The sequence below is a fragment of the Camarhynchus parvulus genome, chromosome 10 (assembly GCF_901933205.1).
Source record: "Camarhynchus parvulus chromosome 10, STF_HiC, whole genome shotgun sequence".
In the NCBI taxonomy this organism is placed as follows: domain Eukaryota; kingdom Metazoa; phylum Chordata; class Aves; order Passeriformes; family Thraupidae; genus Camarhynchus; species Camarhynchus parvulus.
This window is the reverse complement of record NC_044580.1, coordinates 2,178,861-2,205,007: the sequence shown is the minus strand read 5'-3', so window position 1 is coordinate 2,205,007 and position 26,147 is coordinate 2,178,861. Positions and strand designations below refer to the sequence as shown.

The 26,147-nt window shown below is 57.4% G+C and overlaps 2 protein-coding genes across 3 annotated transcripts; one reads left to right on the top strand and one right to left on the bottom strand.

Annotated features, from left to right (window-relative positions):
• Positions 1-1,919: 1,919 nt before the first annotated feature.
• On the bottom strand, positions 1,920-5,419 carry NR2E3 (nuclear receptor subfamily 2 group E member 3). Its single transcript, XM_030955407.1, has 8 exons — positions 5,362-5,419; positions 4,159-4,309; positions 3,373-3,476; positions 3,043-3,291; positions 2,772-2,953; positions 2,334-2,565; positions 2,153-2,258; positions 1,920-2,077 (listed from the first exon to the last, which is right to left on the bottom strand). Exons 1-8 carry the CDS (start codon positions 5,417-5,419, stop codon positions 1,945-1,947), a joined length of 1,215 nt encoding a protein of 404 aa, XP_030811267.1. The 3' UTR covers positions 1,920-1,944.
• Positions 5,420-13,171: 7,752 nt separating this feature from the next.
• On the top strand, positions 13,172-25,261 carry AP3B2 (adaptor related protein complex 3 subunit beta 2). Of its 2 annotated transcripts, XM_030955576.1 has the most exons (28): positions 13,172-13,335; positions 16,142-16,217; positions 16,324-16,398; positions 16,509-16,604; positions 16,691-16,851; positions 17,384-17,450; positions 18,000-18,182; positions 18,290-18,466; positions 18,701-18,798; positions 19,075-19,129; positions 19,208-19,279; positions 19,430-19,492; positions 19,710-19,842; positions 19,925-20,034; positions 20,108-20,284; positions 20,369-20,555; positions 20,656-20,774; positions 20,994-21,105; positions 21,414-21,615; positions 21,692-21,857; positions 21,941-21,995; positions 22,576-22,682; positions 22,811-23,042; positions 23,138-23,222; positions 23,649-23,746; positions 23,847-23,870; positions 24,417-24,555; positions 24,786-25,261. In XM_030955576.1, the coding sequence occupies exons 1-28, from the start codon at positions 13,223-13,225 to the stop codon at positions 24,934-24,936; spliced, it is 3,333 nt and encodes a 1,110-aa protein (XP_030811436.1). In that variant the 5' UTR covers positions 13,172-13,222; the 3' UTR covers positions 24,937-25,261. The 2 variants fall into 2 exon arrangements, with proteins under 2 accessions (XP_030811436.1, XP_030811437.1); XM_030955577.1 differs by lacking the exon at positions 23,847-23,870 and having other exon boundaries at positions 13,223-13,335; positions 24,786-24,936.
• The last annotated feature ends 886 nt before the right edge of the window (positions 25,262-26,147 follow it).

Genomic DNA, 26,147 nt, shown 5'->3' with positions numbered 1-26,147 from the left:
AGGGCTGCGAGGGGAATTATTGTTATTTTTCACGGAAAGTTTTCTAAGTAATTTATAAAGTCGCTGCTTGTAAACTAAACAGAGTGTGTATGTAAGAGGATATATTATCCCGCGTCGCCCGCGCTCGGAACCTTGTACAAACTGACAAAAACGGACAAATAAAAGTGTCATTCTGCAAAGGCCAAGAATTCCCAGTGGGACATCGTTCCTGCCACCCCCTGCCCACGTCCCAGGGGTCTGGGGCTTGTTCCATTTGTTCCATGGGGTTGTGAAGTTGTGGATTTTCCCAATCCCGGTCATGTGGAGGGAGGAGCTGGGATGAGGAGCCAGGGCTCCAGATCACTTCCCTTTGGATCGTTTAATGCTGGTTGTTCACATCCTCATTATTTATGTGCACAGAATTTCTGTTTTACTTGTTATTCACATTGTTTTTATTTATGTATATACAGATTTTTATATACAAATTATGTTAATCAGATAATTTTTATTTTACTTATAATTAGACAATTTTTCAATTTTTCTGTATTCAGATAATTTCCAATTATTTCTATTAGATTTCTATTGGATTATTCAGATTATTTCTATAGATTAGTTTTAGGTAGACTGTTCATATTCAGATGATTTATTTTCAATTTATTTCTATTCAGATTATTTCATTTTAATTCTGTCCACATAATTTAATTCGGTTGATTTCTAATGAGATTCATTATGGTTCTCTTATTAATATGCAGTTTGTTTATTCTCAATTTATTTCTATTGATATTATTTCAGATTATGTAGTTTTATTTTCTTTCTATTCAGACTATTTAAGGAGACTTCAAAGCAGATATTTATATTCCAATAATTTACATGCATTTGATTTCTATTAAGATTATTTAATTTCATTTTATTTGTGTTTTTTACTATTTAATTCCCATTTTATCCAGTCAGATTATTCATATTCATCTACTTAAATTAAGATAGGTTTTTTTCAGTTATTTTCTATTCAGAATATTTCAGTTTATTTAGTTTCATTACATTTCTATTTAAATTATTTTGTTCAGATTCTTTCTAATCTAATATTTCCAAACATATTATTTATATTTATCTTTTTTATATTCGGATAATTTCAGGTAATTTATTTTCATTTTATTTTTATTCCTATTTTTCTATTCCTTATATTGATTATTTAATTCAGATTTTTTATACTAATTTTACTTATATTTAGTTTATTTCTGTTCCAATAATTTATTTTCAAGGTACTTATATTCAGAGTATTGATTTTTATTTATTCCTATTTGGGTTATTAACATTCAGCTGGTCCCCCCAGTCCCCCATCCAAGGGGACCCAAGTCATTGGCACAGGGACTCTGGCTGCAAAACTCTCTTTATTCCGAGTATAAAATGGGGGACACAAGTGGGAGACCCCGGAACGCAGGGACAAGGCTCTGTCACTGCGTGTCACCCCGGCTGGGGTCACCCCTGGCCTGGGGTCAACCTGAGGCTGTCCCAGTCTGGTGTCACCCCCAGGTGTCACCACCTATGGCGAGTGTCACCCCTGGGCTGGTGTCACTGCCGGGCTGGCACCACCCTTGGCTGTTGTCACCCTGGCTGATGTCGCGCCAGGTTGGATCATGCCTGGGTTGGTGACCCTGAGGCTGCCCCTTGGGTGGCAGTAGCTCCTCATGGTGCCAAGGTGCCTCTGCCTGGGTTCCTCCAGCATTTGGGACACCATGGAGATGGACCCAGTGAGGTGGTGCCAGTGCCCTGGGCACTCACTTGGGGACATCCCCCAGGGAAGGTGCTCCCACCTCCCAGCCGCCTGCAGCATTCCACAGTCCTGGACATTGCCCCGGAGACGGGACCATGGGCACCTTCAGAGCCCAGGCTGAGGAGCCCCAGGCTGGGGGTGAGAGGGTGCCAGCGCAGGGTGACAAACAAGCCAGGTGACAGCAGGAAGGGGGTTCAGTTCTTGAACATGTCACACAGCAGCTTCTCCATGGGGGTGTTGCCGATGGTGCGGCGGAAGAAGAGCAGCTCCACGCGCTCCGAGGAGATGAAGCGCAGCGCTGGGAGGAGCAGCAGCAGCTTCCCAAACCTGGGGGATGGAGCAGTGGCCATGGGTGGGTGTCCCACCCTGGTGTCACCCGTGAGGAGGTAGGGACAGCGGTACCTGACGGGTTGCCCGGGGTAGTGGGAACGGTTGTGCTGGCCCAGCATCACCTGTGACTGGTCCTGCAGGTTCTCCACCTGCTCAGGGTCCTTCAGGCCACGGGTCTCTGCAGGGACAACGGGGTGACAGGCTGGAGAGGGACATGGGGATGGCCAGTGGTGGCTGCTGGGGGTGGCCTCACCTGGTTTGAAGAGCACCACGGCCTTCATGCAGGCAAATTCTGTGGGGTCAACAGCCAGCGCCTTGAAGCGGCCAAGGGTCTCCTGCAGCGCCCGCACGTCCAGGGTGGCCGGCAGCAGCTTCCCAGGGCCCGGCTCAGGGACAGCCAGGAGCGGGCAGCTCTCCAGGGGCATGGACCACTGGATGGCACAGAGCAGGAACAGCTCACTCCATGCTTCCTCCAGCAGGATCACCTGGGGAGAGCAGGGGGAACCCCAAAACCCCTGTCACCCCCAAAGTCTCCAGGACCTGTAGCCACCACATCTGGCTGGGCTGACGAGCATCTGCAGAGGAACCCTAAGAATGCTGTGGATATGCTCCAACTGGCTGCTACATTTTTGGGGGTTCCTGTTGCCCCATAGGCAGATCCCCAATTCCTCATGGAGATTGCCAACCCCACCTGGTCACGGAAGGGCAGGTTGGAGAAGACGGGCAGGTTCTTGGCCCATTTCACGGCCATGAAGAGGAGACGTGCTGAGGTCTCATAGATGTTTTCAGGGCTGGCTGCCGGGTACGGCGCCACCTGGTACTCGCCCGCCGCCCGCTCCGGCTCGCTGCCCGTCACATCCACTGTCTCATCAGCTGCAGGGGTGGAACAGGACAATGGTTGGCACCACACCGTGGGGACATCCACCCCCCACCCAGCCCCCTCTGCACTGGCAGCCACCCACCGTCCTCGGGCTCCAGCTTGGCGCAGGTCTCAGCTGTCATCAGGCTGGCCATGAAGCGATGGTTGGTGGGCGGTGTGGGCGCTCGGGGACCCGGGGTGACAGTGGCACCGGGGCCACGAGGAGCCGGACAGGTTGATGGGGGGACCTCACATGTGGTGGCCACGTGCTCAGGGGGCAGCTCAGCATCCAGCTGGATGCTGTCCAGCTGGACCTGGGCTGTGCTGCGGGGCTGGCGCTCGTTCTGCACGGCTGTGCAGACAAGGCGGCATCAGCACCGGCCACCCCACTGTCCCCCCTGCTGTTTGTCACTGTGTGTCCCCCCCATCTTACCATCCTTGTTCATGCCAGCCTGCAGGCACTTCTTGAGCCGGCAGGCCTGGCACTGGTTGCGGTGAGCCTTGTCCACTGGGCACAGCCCTGTCCCTGCCTGGCACCTATGGGGAGAGGTGGCATATGGCTGCAGCCCCTGAGGTGGCCCCTGTCCCCAAGGAGCATCCTCCCCCATAGGTACCATGTCTCCCCCCATGGGTTCCCTCCACCCTCCAAGTGCCCCACTACCGTGGGTACCCTGTCCCCAAGAGGTGCCGTGTCCCTGGGGGGTGCCCTGTCCTGGTGAATGCTCTGCCTTGATGGGGGTTTTGGCCCCATCAGGGGGCTCTGTACATCCCTCTCCACAGGTGCCCCTCCCCCTGCACGCCTGTCCCCTGAGTGGTTTTAAGTCCCCCTGGGTCTCTGCCCCAGCCATTGCCCATGCCCTGGGGTCCCTGGCCTGCTGAGTGTCCATCCCAGGGTACCCTACCCCACTGGGGGCCTGCCCCAAGCTCCCTGTCCTGCTGGGTGTCCATCTGCAAGGCTCCTGTCCCACAGGGTGTCCATCCTTTCCCTGGTGGGTGCCCGTTCCCCCCACTCCTGCCCCACTGTGTCCATCCCCTGGATCCCTGACACCCTGGCTGGCCATTCCTGGGGTCCCTGCCCTGTGGGGTGTCCTTTCCCCTATGGTGTCTGTCCATGGGACCCTGGTTCTCGCCCCCCTGGATGTCCATCCGCAGGGTCCCTGCCCCCCTGGCTGCCCCTCTGTGCCCCCCTTCCCTGCCCCTGGGGACCCCCTGTTCCCACCTGTAGATGAGCTTCCTGCGGACGCTGCGCTTGAAGAAGCCGCTGCAGCCATTGCAGGCGTAGATGCCGTAGTGCTTCCCACTGCTGGTGTCCCCGCACACCTTGCACAGCAGCACCGGGCTCAGCTCCTTCCCAGGGGCTGGGCTCAGCCCTGTGGGAGGGGAACTGTCACATCTGGGTTGACTCTGGGCATCCCAATATCCCTTGTCCCACCCACCAGCCCCTGCTGCCTCCCAGCATCCTGGAGATGGGGGGGCTCCTGTCTCTGCTGGTTCAGCCCAGGGACATGGATGGGGACAGACACCTCAGGGACTGCACGCAGGGTTCAGCATCTTCCCACAGCCCAGCACACAGAGCGATGCAGGACGGGCTCTCACAGGAATTTTGAAAATTAAAAAATGGAGGAAATGGTGTTCTTATGTATGGGGACACCAGGCATCCCAGGAAAGGGACTAAGAATCCCAGGAAGGGCTGCAATCAGGGATGGGAGGAGTCCTGAAGACACAGCTCTGGGGACATGGGACACCCCAGAGAGAATCACAGCAGGGAACTGTGGGGATCCTGGTGAAGGGCCAGGGACCAAGGGTATCCAGGAGAGGGTTTTTACAGGGGACCCCAGGATCCTGGAGCAGGGGCACAGCTGGGGGCCTCAGGGATCCCGGAGAGCAAACACAAATGAGGACCATGGAGAGGGTCAGGCACTGCAGGCATCCTGGCCTAGGGAAGGACCATGATGGGAACTCAGCATCTTGGAGAAGGATGGCAGCTGAAGACCCCAGGCATCCCAGCAGACCATGGTGGGGACCCTGGGCACCCAGGATAAGGACCACGAGGAGAAGCCCAGCCATTCTGGAAAAGGTTGGCAGTGGAGAACCCAAATATCCCAAACAATTATGATGAGGACACTGAGTGTCTTGGAGATGAACCATAATAGGGACCCCCAGGTATCTCAGGGAAGGACCACGAGGGAGACCAAAGGCATCCAGAAGAAGGCCATGATGATCCCAGGCATTTCAGAGAAAAGCTGCAGTGGAGGACCCCAAGTAACCTGGTGATTGATCACTATGGGGATTCCAAGTATCCCAGAGGATACTGAAGAGGACCTCCAGGCATCTCGGGGAGTGAGCACAGTGGGGGCCCGGCCATCCCAGAGAAAATCCCGTGTCCCCCCGAGTCACCCAGTGCAGCGGAGCCGCCTCTTACCCGTGGGACTCTCATCCAGCCCGGCGCTCACCACCGACCCCGCCGGGGACGCAGCCATCCCGCACCCGGCGCTCCCGACCTATCCCTGTCCGTCTGTCTGTCCCTGTGGATGCCCGCGGAGGCTCCGGCCAGGCGCTGGGTGCTCCGGCAGCTCTGCGGCCAAAGGGGCTCCTGCCTTGCTCTCTTCAAGGCGGCTTAGCGGCGGGCGCTGTGTAAGCAGCCGCCTCTTTGTCACCCTCTTAATCTTTAGTGTCTGCGCGGGGCGGGGGGGATCAATCAGCCACGCGATGAAGAATTAAAAAGGTGCTGAGCCCCAGCCCTGTAACCCTAAACCCCGCGACACCCAAGCCACCCCCCCGCGCGCCGCCGCGGGCCACCGTGGAGCTGTCACCCTGTCACTGCCACCCCCAGCACTGCGGGGCCGAGATTGCGGCGCAGGAGGGACACGGGGCTGGGGCTGGGGACCCCCGTGTGCGTCGTCCTCCCCTTGGGACCCACCAGGTCCTGTAAGCGTATAAGCCCTTCACTAAGGCGGTTAGAGGGGAATAACGAAAAGTGGTAATTAAGGGGGGTAATTTCCCTGCCCCCAAGTAATTAATTACCGGCCCTGATGGCGAGGGAAGGGGGGATGCTCGGTAGGATCCCCGCTGGGCCTCAGCATCCCCTCCCGGGGACGGGGCCCTCCACGGATGTTGGGGCTGCTGACACGGCAGAGGGTGGGGGCCAGGTGGCCCCGGGGTTATGCAACCACCGCTAAACCCTCGCGGTGACAGGGCAGCACAATTTGGGATTTGTGGGCTTTAGCCGCTAAACCCCCCGCCCCGCTCAGGGGGGTGGCGGGTGGCCACCGTCACGGGCCCGGCTTGTCCCCAGCCGTGGGCCAGGCTGAGGACAGGGGTTCCCGGCCTGCTGTGCCCCTTCCAGAGGGGCTCAGGGGTGTTGGTGCCCTGAAGGTGTCCCAGGGGACAGGCCCTGGCGGCAGGTCCCTGCTGAGGGCTGGCAGCAGTGACTCCAGTGGATCCAGGGGCTGGGGATCACCCCTGCAGCATCCTCAACTGATGCGGCTCCATCCTCCTGCCTGCGGCGTTCCTGCATCCCACTGCCTGCGGCATGGCTCCATCCCCCTGCCTGCGGCATGGCTCCATCCCCCTGCCTGCGGCATGGCTCCATCCCTACTGCCTGCAGCATGGCTCCATCCTCCTGCCTACAACCTACTTCCATCCCTTTTGCCTGAAGTGTTTCTCCATCTTAACAATCTGCACTGTGACTCTCTCTACCAGCCTTGCCTGCACCATGGCTCCATGTTCCCACATGCAGTGACATTCCATCACCCTTCCTGACTGTATGGCTCCATCATCCTTCCTGCCTGCACCATGGCTCCATCCCTGCCTGCACCATGACCCCATCCCTGCCTGCACCACAGCTCCAAGCCCTCCCAGCCCCCTCCCACCCTGGGACGCCCCGTTTCCCCACGGTGCCCTGTCCCACCCACAGCCCCGTGCTGACCCAGATCTCTGACCGCCACCATCTGCGGCAGGGGCCACCTCCTCCTCCCGCGGCAGAATTATGACGCTGGGCTAATGCAGAAGGAGCAAGCTGTCACCTCCCTGCCCGGCCCTGGGTGCCTCCACACCTCTCGCCCAAGGGTGGAACACTCCCGGGGCGGCAGGAACCGCGGCATCCCGGCGTGCCAGCCCACCCGTGGGGACACGGGCGGCCAGCACCAGGGACAGCGGGGAGGGCCGGCATGGCGGTGCAGCTGAGTTAGGCTAATTTACCCATCCCCTCCTTGCCGCTGGGTAAAAGCCAGCTCTGGAGCAGGGATTTGGGAGGGGGATTAGCTGGGCCAACCATCTGCTGCCAGCCAATCATCAGCACCCCCAGGAAAGCCAATAATTACAAAAATATGGTTTCCCACCCCGTTTCTCCATTACACCCTGATGGGTGCTGTCCCTGTGGTGGAATCCCTGTGGAGCAGCACCCTGTCCTCTTCCCGGGGATGAGGGCTCCATGAGCACCCAACTGGGCGCTGCTGGGGGCCCAACCCAGCCCAGCCTGTTTGGGTGAGACACGAGCAGGCCTGAGGCCTGCAGGGGCTGTGGGTGCGGGTGGGGGTGAAGGAGCAAACGTTAAAGCCCGAGGCGGGGTCGTGACTCGGCTCGGTCACAGATGCTGGGGCAGATGCCACGGGATTACCCAGCCTAAAACCTTGGGATCTGCCCCCCTTCCCCCCAGCAGGCAGAGAGCGTTTAATTACTAATTTACTAATTACCTAAAGATGCTGGCGATGGGCTTGAGACCTGCGGTCAGGAGCAGCCCCTGGGCTCCAGGCACCCTAATCCCACTGGCTGTGGGGAGCTGGTGGATGCACCCTGGCAGGGACAGCTTGGGCTGGGGACACTGAGTGACCCGGGGAAGCACCACTGTCCTGGCAGTCCTGCTCTGTTGGTGATGGCATGGAGTGGTGGGGAATGGGACAGGACAGTGCGGACAAGGAGGAGACAATGGGGACAAAGAGAACATGATGGGAATGAGGAGGAGATATTGGGGATCAAGGGATGACAGTGGGGACCAGGAGGGGATGATGGAGACCAAAAGGAGCCAATGGGAGAGGGAGGGGACATGATGGGGACCAAGAGGTGACAACAAGGATCAGGAGGGGGTGATGGGAACAAGAAGGAGGTGATGAGGACTGGGAGGCAATAATGAGGATCATGAGGGGACAATGGGAACCTGGATGTTTAGATAGTGACCCCGAGACAATGACAAATGGGAAGAGCGGGAGGTGACAGCAGTGACCAGGAAGGGATGATGGAGACCGGGACATGACAATAGAGACCATGTGAGGATGATGGGGACCAGGAAGAGATCATGAGAGGGCAGTGGGATGCAATAGGGTGATGGAGATCATGAGGGGATAATAAGGACTGAGATGAGATGATGGGGACTGGGAGGGGAGGAGGGAATGAGAAGGGTGTGATGGGTACATGTGGGCAAGACAACAGAGACCAGGAGAGGATGGTGGAGATCAGAAGGGGACAAGGCCAACAAAAGATGACGTGAAGTTCCAGGAGGGTGGCTGTGGGACCAGAGGTGGCTGGGAAGGGTTAACGTGGCCGCCTGCACTGAGCTGGGTCCAGGCCAGGCTCGGGTTTCACCTGTAATTAGCTCTTGTTTATTGGAGGCTCCTTGATAAATGATTCTTTGGAGGTGGCCCGATGACAGAGGGTGACAGTCACCCACCTGAGCCCTGCTAAAGCCTTCACTGACCCCTGGCACCAGGATTAAAGTTTAATGTGACCCTGGAGCTGACCCCGGGCGTGCACCATTCCGAGGTGACAGGGCTGGGGACAGGCTGGTGGCCATCCCTGGGACATGGGGCTGGGTACAGGCTGATGGCCTCGCAGGACCAGAGGGTTTTGGCACCAAGAGGTGATTTGTCATAAGCCTGGTGGTCAGTGGTTAGCAAGGCATTGTGGCCACAGGGCTGTTTCCTGACTCCTTTGGGGTCACCCCAGGAGTTTGTGGATGAAATGTCACACCAGGCTGGGTTTGTCCCCTGGGGCTGGCCCTGCAGGACGGGCACAGTGCCACGGTGCAGCCGGTCGGGGCACATTCCCAGGCACGGCAGAGCCGTGTGCCGCTGCCAGGAGCCGCCGCGGTGCTGGGCCGGGCGGAGCTCCTGCCCCGCGGGCGCCTTTGGAGCAGCGGCAGCTCGGGGAGCGCAGAGCACCGAGGGGACCTTGGAGCGACCAAGGTGAGGCTGCGGGGCACAGAACGAGCCCTGAGGCTGCAGCTTGGGTTTCAGCCCAAGGGGTGACGGGTCACCACAACTGTGGGGACAGAGAAGTCCCCCAGGTATGGGGTGCCTGTCCCCAGCTCCTGGACATTGTGTTTTCTCCTTGCAGATGAATCTCCTCGCCCAGGTAAGGGGGAGCCGGCAGGAAGGACACCTGCATCCAGGTGATCCCACCCCTCTGCCATGGTACCCAGGGCCCCGGGTCCCACAGATGGGACCTGCCTGGTGCTGGCTCTGGGCGGTGGGAGGGAGAGTGTGGCCTGGGAGGCTGGGCTGGGCTGTGTGCTGGCAGAGATGGGAGTGGCAGGGGACGGGGGTCAGAAGAGGACGGGTCCCCGTCTTGCCCTGCCCTCTCTCCCCACAGGTGAGCTCCCTCCTTCAGGCCCTGCAAGCCCCAGACTGGCTGTTCCTCCAGCCCTGGCACTGGCTGGGCTCCTGGGTACGGCAGGTTTGGGGGTGCTGGCATGAGAATCCCATGCCCAGCCAGGTGCTCGGGCAGGGGGTGGCAGCAGCCCAGGCCTGGGCTGAGCCATGACAGGGGTGCCACTGGGGCTGATGCAAGGTGTTTGTCCCTACAGGTGAGCAGCTCCAGGCAGGTAAGAGCCGGCATTGCCCCTGTGCCCTGCACTGCCCGTCTCACCCCTGGCACATCTGAGCCAAATCCTGCCCACCCTGCCTTTTCCTTGGCACCCATGGGTGCCTCAGCACTGGCAGGAGGCAGCCCCTTCCCAAAGGGTTTCCATCCATGGAGACCTGAGAGCCAAGCTGTGCTTAAGCCACCAATGGTGTGGGATGAGCCAGCAGGTCAGTGACACTGCTGGTGTCCCCAGGGCACCGGTGGCCCTGAAACACAGCTGGGTCCCCAGGCAGTGACTGGGGCAGTGACCACAGCAGGGTTCTTCCTCTGCGAGGGGCTGCTGGGACAACACTTCAGCATTGTCCCCAACGGGGTGGCTGAGCCCCAGCCTGGGGACCTCTTCCTCTTCCCGCTGGCCTCGGGGGGCTCTGGCTGGTGGGGCGCCCACGCTGGCATCTACTGCGGTGACGGGGAGATCATCCACCTGGAAGGTGAGCCCCGGGAGCTGTCATGGCATGGGACAGCTCCATGGAAGGACATCTCCAAGGAAGGCACATGGGATACAGGGTCCTCTTTGCCCTGCAGGCAGCTCAGGGGTGTCACCATCGGGCATCGTGGCCAAGCACGGCAAGAGCCACCTGCTGCGGACGCGGGGCCGGGCCCGGGTGCTGCGCAGGAAGGGCGCGCTGGACGCGGCCGCGCTGCAGCGCCGGGTCCGGGCGGCCATGGAGCAGCCCCTGGAGTACGACACCGTCACCTGCAACTGCATCCACTTCGCCCTCGCCCTCCTGGGGCTGGGCCACCTTGCTGGTGCCATGGTGGGTGCCACCTTCAGATCAGGGGTCACCAACCTGGGATACTTTGGCATCTGCTCCAGCCAAGTGTCACCAAATCTCTTCTGTTTTCCCAGGTGTCCCCAGCGCTGCAGTGATGGAGTTGATGGTGTGTCGCAGACATATTTTATGAAAAATCCTTTTGCCAGGATCTTTTCTCCTGAGACGCTGAGAAGCTTCAGCTTCTCCATGTTTTGCCGCTTTGGAATGTGATTTGGAGAATTGTTTACCCAGCATGTGAAATTGTTTTTACTTGATGACCAATGACAGCCACCTGTGTCGAGGCTGTGAGCAGTCACAAGATTTTATTATCATTCCTTTTCATCCCTTGCTAGCCTTCTGATGAAATTCTTTCTTCTATTCTTTTAGTATAGTTTTAACATATCATTTTCTTTTCATATAATATATATCATAAAATAATAAATCAGCCTTCTGAAACATGGATTCAAGATTCTCATCTCTTCCCTCATCCTGGGACCCCTGCAAACAGCACCACAATGGTGCTCCTGGGGAATATGTCGGCCTGGAGCATCCTCCCCTGGGCACCAGAACTGCACCAGTGATTTGCCAATCCTTCTGTGTGGCAATAAACAGTTGCATGGAAACCCTGTGCCAACCCTGTTTGATTTGTTGTTTTGTCACTTTTCCCAGAAACTGCCGTCAAGGGATGCCCCACCTTGACACCCCTTGAAGGGAGAGGCTGCTCTTTGCTCCCCATGACCTCCTGAGACAATCATCTACCTCTTCCACTGCTGGCATTTAATTTTGAGCGTAAAAATGGATATTCCATGGGCTACTGGGTTGAAAATGGGCCAAAAGGCTGGATCAGGCCTGGCTGGAGGCTGGGGGTGTACCCCAGGGGTCAGCTCTGTGCCCAGTCCTGGTCAACCTCTTCATTACTGGTCCATTTGATGAGGTGGAGAGTATCTGCAGTGAGGGGGAGCGAGCCACCAACCCATGGTGGTGCTGGCAGCCCCAGAGTGCCGGGCCCTGTGCTGGGCTCTCCCTGCTGAGAGAGACAGGGACACGCTGGAGAGACACCACAGAGGGCCACCGAGGCTCTGGAGCATTTCCCTAGGAAGGGAAGCTGAAAGAGCTGGGGCAGTTCAGCAGGGAGAAGGGAATGTCCAGTGGGATTTTATCACTGTTTATTGGGGGGGAAAGAAGGGGGAATCTCCTCTGTGTCTCCTGAGGGTTGGGGTCTCCGGGAGAGCAGCAGGGTCTCCAGGAAGGTCTGAGATCCAAGCAGGGCTGGGGGCCCTGGGAGGGCTGCAGTGAGTGTGTTTCTGTGCTAAAGATTAATTGGAGTCCATTAATTTGATGCTTTATTCAATTCTGCTACCTGAACCATGGCCATTTTCCCTCGCTGCCCCATTCCTGTGGCATGGGGTGAGTGCTGCCCCATCCACACAGCTCCAGGGCTGGTCAGTTGCCTGGAGAAACAATAGTGGGAATATCTGCCAATAGTATAAAGTACCTGGGAAAAATCAAAGAAATGCAAACAGAATCTCAACTATAATAACATAAATAATGATGCCTTATGACTGATATAGTTTATAGTAATATATAAAATATATATATGAAACATCGTAATATGCATTGTCAGATCTACAATAATATTTAACATCTGTAGTATAGTTAATATATGATCATATATCTAGTATATCATTCCTATCATGTTATTGATAATAATATTAAACATAAACTACAATATCTAGAAGAAAAATATAAATTAATACCATACCTAATATATATAATAATTTAGATATCATACATCACATATACTACCATGTGGAATATAGATCATAAAACATTGAATTTTATCATATAGTAGATAATACATAATACAATATGTAATATGTAACACATTAAATACCATATACTATATAATATAATTCATATAATCTGCTATATAATATAACATATAGCATATATAACATATTGCATATATTATATAATATATAAACTGTAGAATGTAGAATGGTTTATGGATTATCTATAACATAGTATGTTATAGACATGAAATTGAATATGGCAAATATATAGTATTGCATACTTAATGAAATCTGTAATATATTATAATGTAATATAATAAATAACATGCAATATATGGTATACAGTATGCAGCATGTAATAGAGTGTATAAATTATATGTAATGTATAAATAAATGTATATTATGTATACTGCACACAGCATTACATATAAAATAATAATAAAACGTAATACAGTAGGATTTAATAATACATATTATAACAGCCGAACATATAACATTCTTTACTATAATGTAATCTATTTTAAATACATATCATTATAATCATACACAATCATGTCTATGGCAATAGTTATAGATTTTGGTGGTTCTGGACGGCTATGTGCACGGCTGTGAGCTCAGTGAGTGTCGCTCTATCCCAGCCATGTCCCCAGCATTGCTCTCCTAAGGTCACCCGCGTCCCGCTCCCAAACCTGAGCAGGTGCGGGGCCGCAGGGACCCCTGTGGGGCAGCCGGGCTGCCCGTGCGCCGCGGCTCCCGGTGCGGCCGGGGGTCGGTGCAGCCGGGCTGCCCGGGGGGCCGGGCCCGTCCCCGCCCGCGCTGACATCAGTTCCCTCCCGCGTCCCCCCCGCATCCCGCATCCCGCATCCCTCCCGCCGCCATGGCCGCCAGCCCGGCCTACGGCGAGGAGAAGGGCGGCTCCTCCAGCCTGGGCGAGCCCGAGTACGGCCACGACCCCGCCAGCGGCGGCATCTTCTCCTCCGACTACAAGAGGTGGGGACAATGCGGGCGCAGGGGACAAGGGCGAGCCGGCCCGTGCGGCCGCCGCTGAGGCCTTGGCCGCCGTGCTCGGCGGGGATGTGGTACCCGAGCCGGGGCTGGAGCGGCCCCCGACGTGGGGACGGGGACAGGGACGGGCACGGGGATGAGGATGGGGATGTGGATAGGGATAAGGATGAGGACGGGGACAGGGAAGGGGCAGGGAATGCGGTCACGTCGCCGCCACCGTCATTGCAGGTTGCAAAGGCCGGAGAGGGTGGGAACGCGGCGGGATTTTGGAGATGGTGTGGCTGGGGGAGATGTGCGGGGATCCCCCTTGAACCTCCCTCCCACCCTCGGGCTGGGGCGTCCCGGGCACGGTGTTCCCACCACGGGATCTCCTGGCTCCTGTGGCTCTCGTGAGCTCACACCCCCCCACCGCATCCAGGTTCCCAGCATGGGGGGGATGCTGGGGAATGTCACCCTGCCGTGGGACAGGCTCCTGCGGGGGGCAGGGGTGAAGAGGAATGGGGGCTGTGCTCCTGGAGCTGCAGGAATGTCTCTTGGCCCTCCCTACCGTGTCAGTGTCCCCCACTCTGGCACTGTCCCCACCTCCCTGCTGCCCCAGCAGGAAAGCACTGAATCACCGTCTGCCAGCATCAAGCTCTCTACCCTGGCTGTGTCCCCCGGTCCAGCAGGGTCTCCCCATCCCTGCCCCTCTGGTGGTATCCCCCCATATGACAGTGTCTCTCCTGTCCCGATTCCCGGACAGTGTCCCCCACTTTGAATGTGTACCCCATCCTGACCTCTTGTCAATGTCCCCTGTTTGGGAATGTCCCCTCTCTCTCTGTATTCCTCCCTAATGCTGCAGAGTGTCCCCCATTCTGGATGTGTCCCTGATCTGTGATCTGCTGGCAGTGTCCCCATCTCACTGGGTCTCCCCTTCCCCCTGATACTCTGGCAATGTCCCCCAGTATGGCAGTGTCCAGCCAGTCCTGAGCCCCTAGCACTGTCCCCCACTCTGGATGTGCCCTCCATCCATGACCTTCCAGCAGTATCCCCATCTCATGGTGTGCCCCCCTTTCCTGACCCCTTGGTAGTGTCCCTTGCAGTGTAACACTCCCTACCCCTGGCTGTGTCCCCCAGTATGACAATTTCCCCCAGTCCTGATCCACTGGCAGTGCCCTCCAGTCTGGCAGTGCCCTCTATCCACAACCCGCTGGCAGTGTCCCCATCTTAGAGTGTTTGTCCCTCCCACAGGCCCCTGGCAGTGTCCCCCAGTTTGTCCAAGTCTCCCCCTCTCTGATCCCCCCTTGGCAATGTCTCCCAGCCTGGAAATACTCCCTGCTCCCATGTCTGCCAGTGTCCCCTGACCCCCACTGGCAGTGTCCCCCACTCTGGAAGCATCCCCCAGCCCTGACACCCTGGCTGTGTCTCCCCATCTGTCCAGGTTACCTCAGTGATCTGCCATGAGTGCCTCCCACTCTGGCAATGTCACCGCCCTCCTGGCACTGTCCCCTTACCCCTGACCTCCTGGCAGTGTCCCTCACACCCACAGTGTCCCCCATACCCAGTGTCACTATAATCTGCATGCTGCTCTTTGCCAGAGCCACACTAGGTCTGTCACCAGTCCTGTGAGCCATCTGTGGCATCCATGGAACATGGGACAAGACAAATGCACCAAGTGTGACCCCCACCTCCCAGGTCGGACACCCACAGGTGCCCCATCCTGCCACCCTACCACCCAGGCAGAGTGTCCCACCATGATGTGCGTTCCCTGTCCAGGACTGAGCCACTCAGCACTGGAGAAGGAGCTCCCTGCAATGTCCCCAGGTCCCAGCTGCAGGTCAGATGTCACTTTGGACGTGACATCCCAAGCTGGCCTCACCCACTGGGAGCTGCGTCCTGATCTAGGCTGCAACCCAACCCCAACCACGGCATCAGGTTTCAGCCCACTGTGCTGGGCAGAGGAGCGGGGCCACAGCCCTGTCACCATCCCCAGGGCCACTACCGCCTGTCAAAGCCATGATGTCCTTGCCGCCAGTGCAGAAGCTGCTGCGGCAGCTGCCGGTGGGGCCGGCTGGCTGGCCGAAAACACCAGAGGGTGCTGGTGTGGCCGAGGAGGTGACAAGCCCGGTGCTGGCCCCCGAGGCTGGACAAGCCACCTGCTACAGCGCCCTGCGAGCCGATGAGCTGCGGCCACTCGCCGGCACCAAGCCTGCAGGGGACACTGGCACCGGGCCACCGCCGCGGTAAGACTCCCCCAGGGAGCGCCCCCAGGACCCTCTGGTGATGGTGGCTCTGGACGAGCATCGTCCCATGGGTGTCACCCTCAGATGCAGCCTTGCAGGTGCCCTCAGTTTAGGGGGTGACCAGTGTCCCTTAGAAAAGAGGACAGTGGTCACAACTTTACAAAAGGCTGGTGGCATTTTCCCAGTCCAGGGAGGGGACCAGGGAAGGACTTTGCATCGGGATGTGCTGGCACATCCATGCCACTATGTCCATGAGGGGACAAGGGATACCCAGCCAAGACGGGATGGAGCTGGTGATGGGCACCTGTGGTTTAGGGTGACAACCACAGCCAGGATGGGACGGGGTTCTTGTCCCAGTGCCTGGGATGAGGATGGCACTGGGTGCTCGCACCATGCCAGTCCCTCCGGTTCCTCTTTCACCTTGCTGTAACCCAACTCCTGTCCCCATAAATATTTCATGATGAAGGGCTGGATTGCCAGCCTGATGGAAGGCTGGGAGCAGAAAAAAAAAAGACTAAAAACAGGTAAAAATGTGAAAATGGGATTTTTTTCCCCCTGGTGTGGTTCAGGCATGATGACCTCAAGGAGATGCTCGACAGCAACAAGGATTCACTCAAGCTGGAGGCCATGAAGAGGATTGTGGCGGTGGGTGTTGTTGTCACTGGTGGGGACACTGCTGGTGCCGAGCTGTCTCATGCTGTACCAGCCCCTGCCCAAGTGCCCAGTGTCACACCACTTCTTTTCCCTCTAGATGATTGCCCGTGGTAAAAACGCCTCCGATCTCTTCCCAGCTGTGGTGAAAAACGTTGCCTGCAAGAACATTGAGGTGAGGAAGATCTTGGGTGGCCCTGGCAGCATCCCAGGGTCTGGCACTTTCTCTGTTTTTGGGGATTGGCTGGAGTTTGGGGGTTCTGAGGTGACACCTTCACCCTGCAGGTGAAGAAGCTGGTGTACGTGTACCTGGTGCGCTATGCAGAGGAGCAGCAGGATCTGGCCCTGCTCTCCATCTCCACCTTCCAGCGAGGACTCAAGGTGGGCTGGTCTGAGGACCCAGGGGAGGTCTGGAGGAGCACTGAGCCTCCCACAACTGCACTGCAGCCTCCCACATGTCCCCACAGGACCCCAACCAGCTGATCCGTGCCAGTGCCCTGCGGGTCCTGTCCAGCATCCGTGTGCCCATCATCGTGCCCATCATGATGCTGGCCATCAAGGAGGCCGCCTCCGACATGTCCCCCTACGTGCGCAAGACAGCCGCCCATGCCATCCCCAAGCTGTACAGGTAACGGGGAGGGGATCAGCTGCTGAATGTAAGGTGCACCAGTTGTTGTGATAAAGCAGCCAGGACTCAGTTTCTTCATGCAGAAAAGCCAATTCTTTAGTCACAAAGCTGATATTTATAGGAAATATCAGAAGGCACTGTGTTAGACCTAATTGGTTAACAATACACTGACACTCAGTTTATTAGTCAGTAAATGGCTAGGGTGTACATCTCTCCATTTTTGGTTAGTTTACATATTTTGTTCACTGGTTCCCATGGGAGAGATTTCTTGTTTATTACAGGTGCAAACAGTTTTCTTACTAGAATAGCTTGTTATGCTAACTGCTTTCACTCTTGTGATTTTTCACATAGGAAGTTACAGGTTAACTGCTAGCTTAGCTAGAGTAATAGGGCCTAAACCATATTTTATAAGGCCTTTCTTTTATAATATCTTTACCTGTACGCAACATCAATAAGGGTCTTGGCTGCTTGGTACGGGCAGGGATGGGGAGGAGTTTCGTCCAGCATCATCTGCCCTGCTTCTCCCTCACAGCCTTGACTCAGACCAGAAGGACCAGCTCATCGAAGTGATCGAGAAGCTGCTGGCCGACAAAACCACAGTGAGCAGGATTCTGTGTCTCCCCCACCTCTAAATCTGGGAACATCACTGGCCTTGTGCCCTCATGGGGATGGAGGTGTTCCCACCAAATTGGTGTCATCTCAGGGATGCAGCCATCCCCACAGGGCTGGCATCCTCATGGGATGCCATTGCCCTCACTGATCCAGCATCCATGAAGGGATGCAGCCATCTCCCAAGCCAACATCTTTGGGGGAATGTCACTGTCCCTAGTAAGACAGAATCCTCATAAGGATGCCACTGTCCCCACTGATCCAGCATCCTCACAGGAATGCAGATGTCCCCACCAAATTAGTGTCCTTGTGGGGATGAAGCCAGACCTGGAGAGGGATGCATCCTTGTGGGATCGCTGCTTCCCTACTGGGCCAACAGCCTCATGGGAATTCACCAACTCCACTGAGCTGGCATCCCTGCAAGGAAGGGTTGCCCACCAAACCAGCACCCTTATGGAGATGCCACCATCCCCACCAAACCAACATCTTGTTCATGAACCCACCACTCCAGTAAGTCACCCTGGGCTTTCCCTCTGCAGCTGGTGGCTGGCAGCGTGGTGATGGCATTCGAGGAGGTTTGCCCAGAGCGCATAGACCTCATCCACAAGAACTACCGCAAGCTCTGCAACCTGCTCATCGATGTGGAGGAGTGGGGGCAGGTGGTCATCATCAACATGCTGACCCGCTACGCCCGCACCCAGTTCCTCAGCCCCAACCAGAACGTGAGTTCAGAATGCCCTGGGAGCCTTGGGATGTCCTGGGAGCCCCTAGGGAGGTGGGGTGAAGGGGGAGTGTTCTTGGGAATGAAAAGGGTCCCACCTGCCAGCAGGAGTCCTTGCTGGAGGAGAACACTGAGAAGGCTTTCTATGGCTCTGAGGAGGAGGACGCCAAGGACGCCAAGGCAGAGGCAGCCTCGCTGGCCAAGCGCAAGCCCTACGTCATGGACCCCGACCACCGCCTCCTCCTGCGCAACACCAAGCCCCTGCTGCAGAGCCGCAACGCCGCAGTGAGACCCTCACTCCCACCCTGCTCCTTCCCCAGGGCCACTGGTGGTGTCCATCTGGCTGGGCTTATGATGTCCCCACAGTCTAGAACTCACTGGGATGCTTGAGGGACACCCAGAAATGGGTGTCCTCAGGGTCAGGCTATCCCCAAGTGCTGAGAGTGGGACTGGGGGACGTGGCCATTCCTCAGGGTGCCCCCCATTCCCACCATGTGACACTTGGGTGTGTGTCCATAGGTGGTGATGGCCGTGGCACAGCTCTACTTCCACCTGGCACCCAAGGCAGAGGTTGGAGTCATTGCCAAGGCACTGGTACGGCTCCTGCGGAGTCACAGGTCTGTGGCACCTTGGTTGTGGTGGTGTCCTGCCCCTCCACCCCAGTTGTTGGAACCCATGGGGAGCTCCAAGACCCTTTTTGAGAGACCCCCAAAAAGCCCATCCCTTGAGGGACATCAGGTTGGAGGCCTTTTTGGGCTGGTCCAGTCCAGACATGGGGTGACAGCATCTTGGTGGCACCAGGCTGGTGGTGGGTCCTGGCCCATATTCACAGGGACTTGCTGAGGGTGTTCGACCCTTGCCCCAGCGATCATGTCCCCTCTTTGTCCCCACAGTGAGGTGCAGTATGTTGTGCTACAGAATGTGGCCACCATGTCCATCAAGCGGCGGGTGAGTCTCACACTTGGTGTGGGAAGAGTTGCCCTGTTGACCCAGAGATGACACTAATGTCTCTGGCTGTATGTGCAGGGGATGTTTGAGCCCTATCTGAAAAGTTTCTACATCCTTTCCACGGACCCCACACAGATCAAGATCCTCAAGGTGAGCTGGAAACATCTGTCAGGAGTGGGTTTGGGGCTTCATGGAGCCCTTTCTTTGGGTCAGCTGTCCTCATGCCCCGGGGACAGGAGAACATCAATGGTGCCCCGTCACCATGCCCCTGTGCTGTTCATCTCTTCCTCGTTTCCACAGCTGGAGGTCCTCACCAACCTGGCCAACGAGACCAACATCTCCACCATCCTGAGAGAGTTCCAGGTATGCCATGCCCATACTGAGGCTGCCACCCTGGCATGGCTCTTGGTGCCAAATCACCACCATGGAGGGGGCAGAGGAGAACCCCTCCAGGAGGAGTGGGCTGAGGCCATGCCAACCCCATCAGCGGTTCCAAAGGGCCCCAATGTGTGACCACTGCCAGGGGGGATGTCCAGCACTGGTACATGGGTGACATGTCATGTGTGCCCTTCATGTGCAGACCTACATCCGCAGCATGGACAAGGACTTTGTGGCAGCCACCATCCAAGCCATCGGGCGCTGTGCCACCAACATCGGGAAGGTGCGGGACACCTGCCTCAATGGCCTGGTCCAGCTCCTCTCCAACAGGGATGGTGAGTACACACAGCAGGGGTGAAATGGGAGCTCCATCGCTCTCAGGGCAGGACCCAACTGAGGCTGGGTCTCTGCCCGCAGAGCTGGTGGTGGCCGAATCCGTGGTGGTCATCAAAAAGCTGCTGCAGATGCAGCCGGCCCAGCACAGCGAGATCATCAAGCACATGGCCAAGCTCACTGACAACATCCAGGTTGGTTGGGGTGTTGCTGACCCACAGGAGCAGGGGATGGCAGCAGTGCCACATGTCTGGGGGCATTTCACAGGTGCCAATGGCGCGGGCCAGCATCTTGTGGCTCATCGGTGAGTACTGCGAGCACGTGCCCAAGATCGCACCTGATGTGCTGCGCAAGATGGCCAAGTCCTTCACCAATGAGGAGGACATTGTCAAGCTGCAGGTCATCAATCTGGCAGCTAAGCTCTACCTGACCAACTCCAAGCAGGTACCGGGGATGTGATCCTAGGGTGGGCCTCAGTTTCCCTGCCAGGGAGGGAGAGGCCAGCCCTGAGCATGTTCTCTGCTGCAGAGCAAGCTGCTGACCCAGTACGTCCTCAACTTGGCCAAGTACGACCAGAATTATGACATCCGCGACCGGGCTCGCTTCATCCGCCAGCTCATCGTGCCCACTGAGAAGAGCGGGGCCCTCAATAAGTATGCCAAGAAACTCTTCCTGGCCCAAAAACCGGCTCCCATCTTGGAATCTTCTTTCAAAGGTACCCATCCCTGGTCACAGGGCATTGGGACATGGGGCACAAGCTGTCACCACAATGCTGCATGGCTCTCCCTGAGCTGCCTCCTTTCACCTCGTTGTAGATCGGGACCATTTCCAACTGGGCTCCCTGTCCCATCTGCTCAACGCTAAGGCTGTGGGCTACCAGGAGCTGCCTGACTGGCCAGATGAGGCCCCTGACCCCTCTGTGAGGAATGTGGAGGTGTGTGGAGCACCTCGGGTGCATGGGGAAGGAGGGGCCAAGGTGGGCACACTGACTCAAGGTCTTGGAAGAGCCCCAGAAGGTGCCTAGGTACTGCTCACCTGCCCTTGTTCCCTCTCTAGTGCTCACACATCTGCTTGGGGATGTGGGGGACAAGGGTGGGTGTTTGGATCCCCCAGTCATGGGGATGGCTCTGCTCCATCAACCCTGTGCCAACAGGTTCCTGAGTGGACCAAGTGCACCAGCCGGGAGAAGAGGAAGGAGAAGGTGGAGAAGCCTTTCTACTCTGACTCAGAGGGCGAGTCAGGGCCCACAGAGTCGGCAGACAGTGGTGAGGACCTGAGGGCATGAGATATTGGGCAGTGGTCACTGTGGCCATCAGGCAGGTGCCACAATGGTGGGGCATTGGACAGGGGACATGACAGTGGAGACACCTCATCATGGGAGAGACATGGCAGGAGATGTGGAGGGAGGCAGTGGTGGGCAGTGGGACTATGCAGGAATGCAGTGGGAGGATGCAGTGGAGAGGCAGCAGCAGGTGTGGGGATGCAGTGGGAGGATGGAGGATGTAGTGGGATGAAGTGGGAGGTGGAGGAATGTGGGGGGACACAGCAGCAGGGCTGAGCTGTGCCCCCACAGAGCCCGAGTCCGGCAGCGAAGAGAATGGCAGCAGCAGCAGCTCTGGCAGCTCCAGCTCTGGCAGCGAGGAGGAGGATGAGGAGGAGGAGGAGGATGACAGTGGAGAGCAGTCAGAGGACAAGGAGGAGGAGGAGGAGGAGAAGAGGCCAAAGAGGAAGGACAAGGAAGGTTCCCATAAGGCAGTCTTGGGGACTGCAGGCAGGTATGCCCTGGGAAGGCAGGGGGATGCTCCCAGTGAAACCCCCACTCCAACCCCCTGAGCTGGGCTTTCCCTGCAGCCCCAGCGAGGAAGAGGAGGAGGAGGAAGGGGCAAAGAAGGCCAAGAAGAAGGCCTCGCAGGGGAGGAAGGGCCATGCCGAAACCTCATCAGAGGCCAGCACCTCTGAGAGCAGCTCCTCTGGCTCCGACTCGGGCTCCGAGGCAGAGGCCAAGCAGAGGAAAGCGGTGAGGGCTGGGGTGGGCTGGGATGGGGGCTGCACAGGGATACCTGGACCCCTTATTGAACTCCTATCTCTGCCCCGCTGCAGCCCCCCAGCAGCAAGGCCAGCTCCAAGGAGATCTCCCTGCTTGACCTGGATGACTGTGAGTGGCTGCCTGGAATACGCAAAAGGCCATGGTGGTACTGGGGAAACTGAGGCATGAGCACTCACCCCAGTGCCATCAGGACTCCGTGGGTCCTTTGGGAGCTGCAAAGCTGGGACAAGAACAGATGGTGTGGTGAGGGGTCCTTGTGCCCAGAGGATGGCTGTGGGACAGGCGGCTGTGCCTATTGGATTGTCCCTGTGTGGCTGTGCACAGGGACAGCCTGCAGGGTTGTGTCTACACCAATGGAGCTGTGCCACTGGGCTGTCCTTATGTGGCTCTCCCCATGGGACTGTGCCACCAGGGCTGACCCCACATGGCTGTCTCCATGGGGCTATCCCCATGAGGCTGTCCCCATGGAGTTGTCCCCATGGCACTATGCCACCATTCTGTCCTCATATGACTGTCCCCATGTGGTTGTCCCCATGGAGCTGTGGCATTGGGCCTGTCCCCATGCTATTGTCCCCATGGAGCTGAGCCACTAGAACTGTCCCTGTGTGGGTGTCCCCATGGGGCTATGCTCACAGCCATGGGGCTGTGAGCTCTGTTAACCCTCTCCACCCCCTTCCCTACCTTGCAGTCACTCCGCCTCCTCCCCAGCCCATGCCCTCCAGCAGCATCATCTCCACCAGCCTGGTGACCGACCTGGAGGGCCTCACTCTCACCGACACCTCCCTGACACCCACTGTAAGTGTCCCCCATGCCCTCCCTGGGGAGGTCCCAGGCCTCCTGTCACCTGTGGGGGCTCCTGGGCCCTCTGCCAGCTGCAGGGGTTGCAGGGAGCCCTCAGCAGCCCCCGCTGTCGCCTGGTGCAGCTGCTGAGCCCGGCGTTCAGTGCGGTGAAGACCTACGAGCTGCTGCACCGCATGGCAGGCGAGGGGCTGGCGGTGGAGTACTGCTTCAGCCGCCGGCCCTTCCCGGGAGACCCCCACATGGTGGCCGTGCAGATCCAGATCTCCAACAACACCGACACTGAGGTGAAGAACCTGCGGGTCAACGAACCCAAGCCACTATCCGGCATGCGGATACAGGAGTTCCCTGAGATCGGTACGGCATGGCACGGCACGGCTGTGATGCTGTGGGAGAGTGGGGACAGGGGTTGGGTGGGAATGTGGGATGTAGTGGCAGCCCTGTGGTTCCAGAGCACCTGGCGCCCGGGGACACAGCCACCGTGGTGATGGGCATCGACTTCTGTGACTCCACCCAGGCGGCAAACTTCCAGCTATGGTGAGCATCTGGCACCGGGCAGGGCAGGACAGGTGTCCCCAGGGATTCAGGGCATCAGGTGCTCCAGAGATGGGGAAAGGGGATAGGTATCAACATCCCTCCACATAGCAGGGGACAGGAGACAGCAGAAGCAGGGCATGAGGGGATGGAGGACAGCAGGACAGGCACCAGAGTCCTTCCAGGGAAGAGGAGATGGTCAGATGGGCATGGGGGGTTGGGGGACAGCAGGAAACGCACATGCCTCTCTGCAAGGGGACACGGAGGCAGCAGCAGCTCCAGGTCCAGCCTGACAGGTTCCCCCCATTCCTGAGCCCTTTTGTGCCACAGTTTCTGTGGTCACCCCTGCCCAGGGCAGGGATGGGAAGCAGGACATGGAGAGGGGACATAATCTGAGCACATGCCCCTCTCATCCACCTGTCTCCCCAGCACCCACACGCGCCAGTTCTACGTCTCCATCCAGCCACCCGTGGGGGAGCTCATGGCCCCTGTCTTCATGAGTGAGAACGAGTTCAAGAAGGAGCAGGGTGAGTGGGGCCAGGGATGGGGACAGAGTGCTGCATGGGCACCCACCACTGACACTCACCCCGAATTTTGTCCCCTCTGCCGCCCTCGCTGTGGCCCTAGAGCACCTGGCACGGCCGGGTGAGGGTAAGTGGCTGCTCAGCTGGCCCCTAGACTAGCTCTGCTCCCCTCACCCCCCCCTGCACCCCCAGCCTGTGGGCTGGGGTGACCACCCTGGTGTCAGGGTGGCCTTGTTGGGTCTCCACAAAGTGTGAAGGGCCCATGTCACCCTGGTGCTCCCAGAACTGTGTCTGGTGAGTGACACCCTGTGCCTCCGTGCTTCTGGATCAGCACATCCCCACCCTGACCCCATGGATGGGGGCAGTGTTGGGTAGGGGGTGCTTGGTGCCCTGTAGCACCTGGCCCCATTGCTGCCACTGTCCAGAGGAGCCCATCCCCAGGGACGTGGCTGCTGCCACCAGGCAGGCACATAGGGATGAGCCCAGGAAGGGTTATGAAGGATTTTCCCAGCTCCCCTGAATCCTGAACCAAGAGCAAGCAGAGCAGCCAGCTCAGGATGTCATGGGGAACCTGAACGCAGGCAGCTGGAGGGGCTTGCTTTGAGCATGTCAAAGCAGGGCCCAGCAGGGTGTGTGGCCAGAGACAGGCAGGTGCCTCTGTTACCTGCTCTAGGGAAGCTGATGGGCATGAGCGAGATCACAGAGAAGCTGACGCTGCCTGAGAAATGCCGAAGTGACCACACCATCGTCCAGCAAGTGACCTCGGCTGCCAACGTGGGCCGCGTGCCCTGCGGTGCCAGCAATGAGTACAGGTAGCTGCACCCCCACACCTGGATCAGGCAGGCGCTGTCGCTCCTCCATTCCCACCCAAATCACAGTGGGGACACTCACAGCTTCCTTTAGGATGAGGAGCCTGCATGAACCCAAATGGGACAGTGGCTGTGGGTGGCAGGCACCTGCCTGTCCCCACCAGAGCATCCCATGGGACCAGAGGGTGACAGGGGACAGCTTGCCTTGAAGCCCTGTGTTCACCACCCAACAGGTTTGCGGCCAAGACGGTGACAAGCGGGAGCCTGGTGCTCATCACCCTGGAGCGGCGGGAGGGCTCCACGGCCCAGCTGACCATCAACAGCGAGAAGATGGTCATCGGCACCATGCTGGTGAAGGACATCATCCAGGCCTTGACACAGTGACAGCCGGGCTCTGCCGCACCCATGGCCCTGCCCTCCCACCCCTTCTGCCCCGTGCTGCTCCCCAAAACAATCCCTTGCCCCCATTTCTGCCAGGTTTTTCCCTGCCCCGATCCCAAAAGGGGCGGCAGGCGACCCTTGGGCCGGCTTTGCTGCTGGGCGGAAGGAGCAGGATGCAGCAGATGGGATGCAGGGAAGTGTCCTACTTGGAAGGGCAGAAGCAGTTCCAGCCCCCATGGAGCACAGTGTGGCCCCAGTCCCTCACTGTCATCACCTGATGTAACCCTTATTTATTATGTCCAGGATTTCCCAATAAAGCTCTTCTCCAACCTGCTCCCTTTCCCTCCTCTGTTCTGTGGGCACATCAACCCCAGATTCACCCCATGGTGGGCTCTGCCAGCCTCCCCAGGGCAGCCACAGGGGACATCAGGGGACCAGCCATCCCTTAGCTGACTGGAAACATGCAGAGTGTCCCGGGGGTGGGTGGCTGCTGGGTCCTGGAGAAAACATGGCACATGGTGTGGGAGTGAACCCCCCAGGGCAGGAGATGCTCAGTCAGACCAGGGATCTGAGGAGTCTTGGGAGGGTTCCAGCTATTTATTCAAGGCAGAATTGCTCATGCTTCAACCGCAGAAATACCTGCTACGTCAGGGCTGGGTCTGTTCTGCAGTGTCACTGGAGGGATTCCTGGGGCCAGATCGGGGAGGCGTTTCATCTCCAAACTGGGATTACAAAAAAAAAGAAGGAAATCTGACTCTTTATTAAGATCTCTCCTCCCAGCACGGGCTGGGTGGGATTTCAGTGAGCACTGGCTCTCTCCATCCAAAGCTGCAGCTCAGCGCAGAGTCAGGCCCAGCACCAGAGGCAGAGGATGAGCAAAGGACGTGCGGGAAGGTCTGAATCCCGAACCACCTCCGCTGCCACAAAAAGGGTGAGGGGCTTTCTGCTTTTTCCGGGTAAGAGATGAAAAAAAACGCTTTGTGTTTTCTGATGGGTGAGGAATCCCTGGCTGGAGCAGCGGCAGCAACCACTGGTGTCAAGTGCTTTTTCCATAGGGAAAAAAGCCCATTCCCATAAGGACAGGGGCTGGAGCTGCAGCTGTCTCACAGGGAGCACAATGATGCCACCACCCTATTTCCCTTAGGGAGGCTTATTTAACCCTTGGGCTCCCATCCCTTCGTGGGCTCAGCAAGTGCCACAGCCTGTGTGTGGAG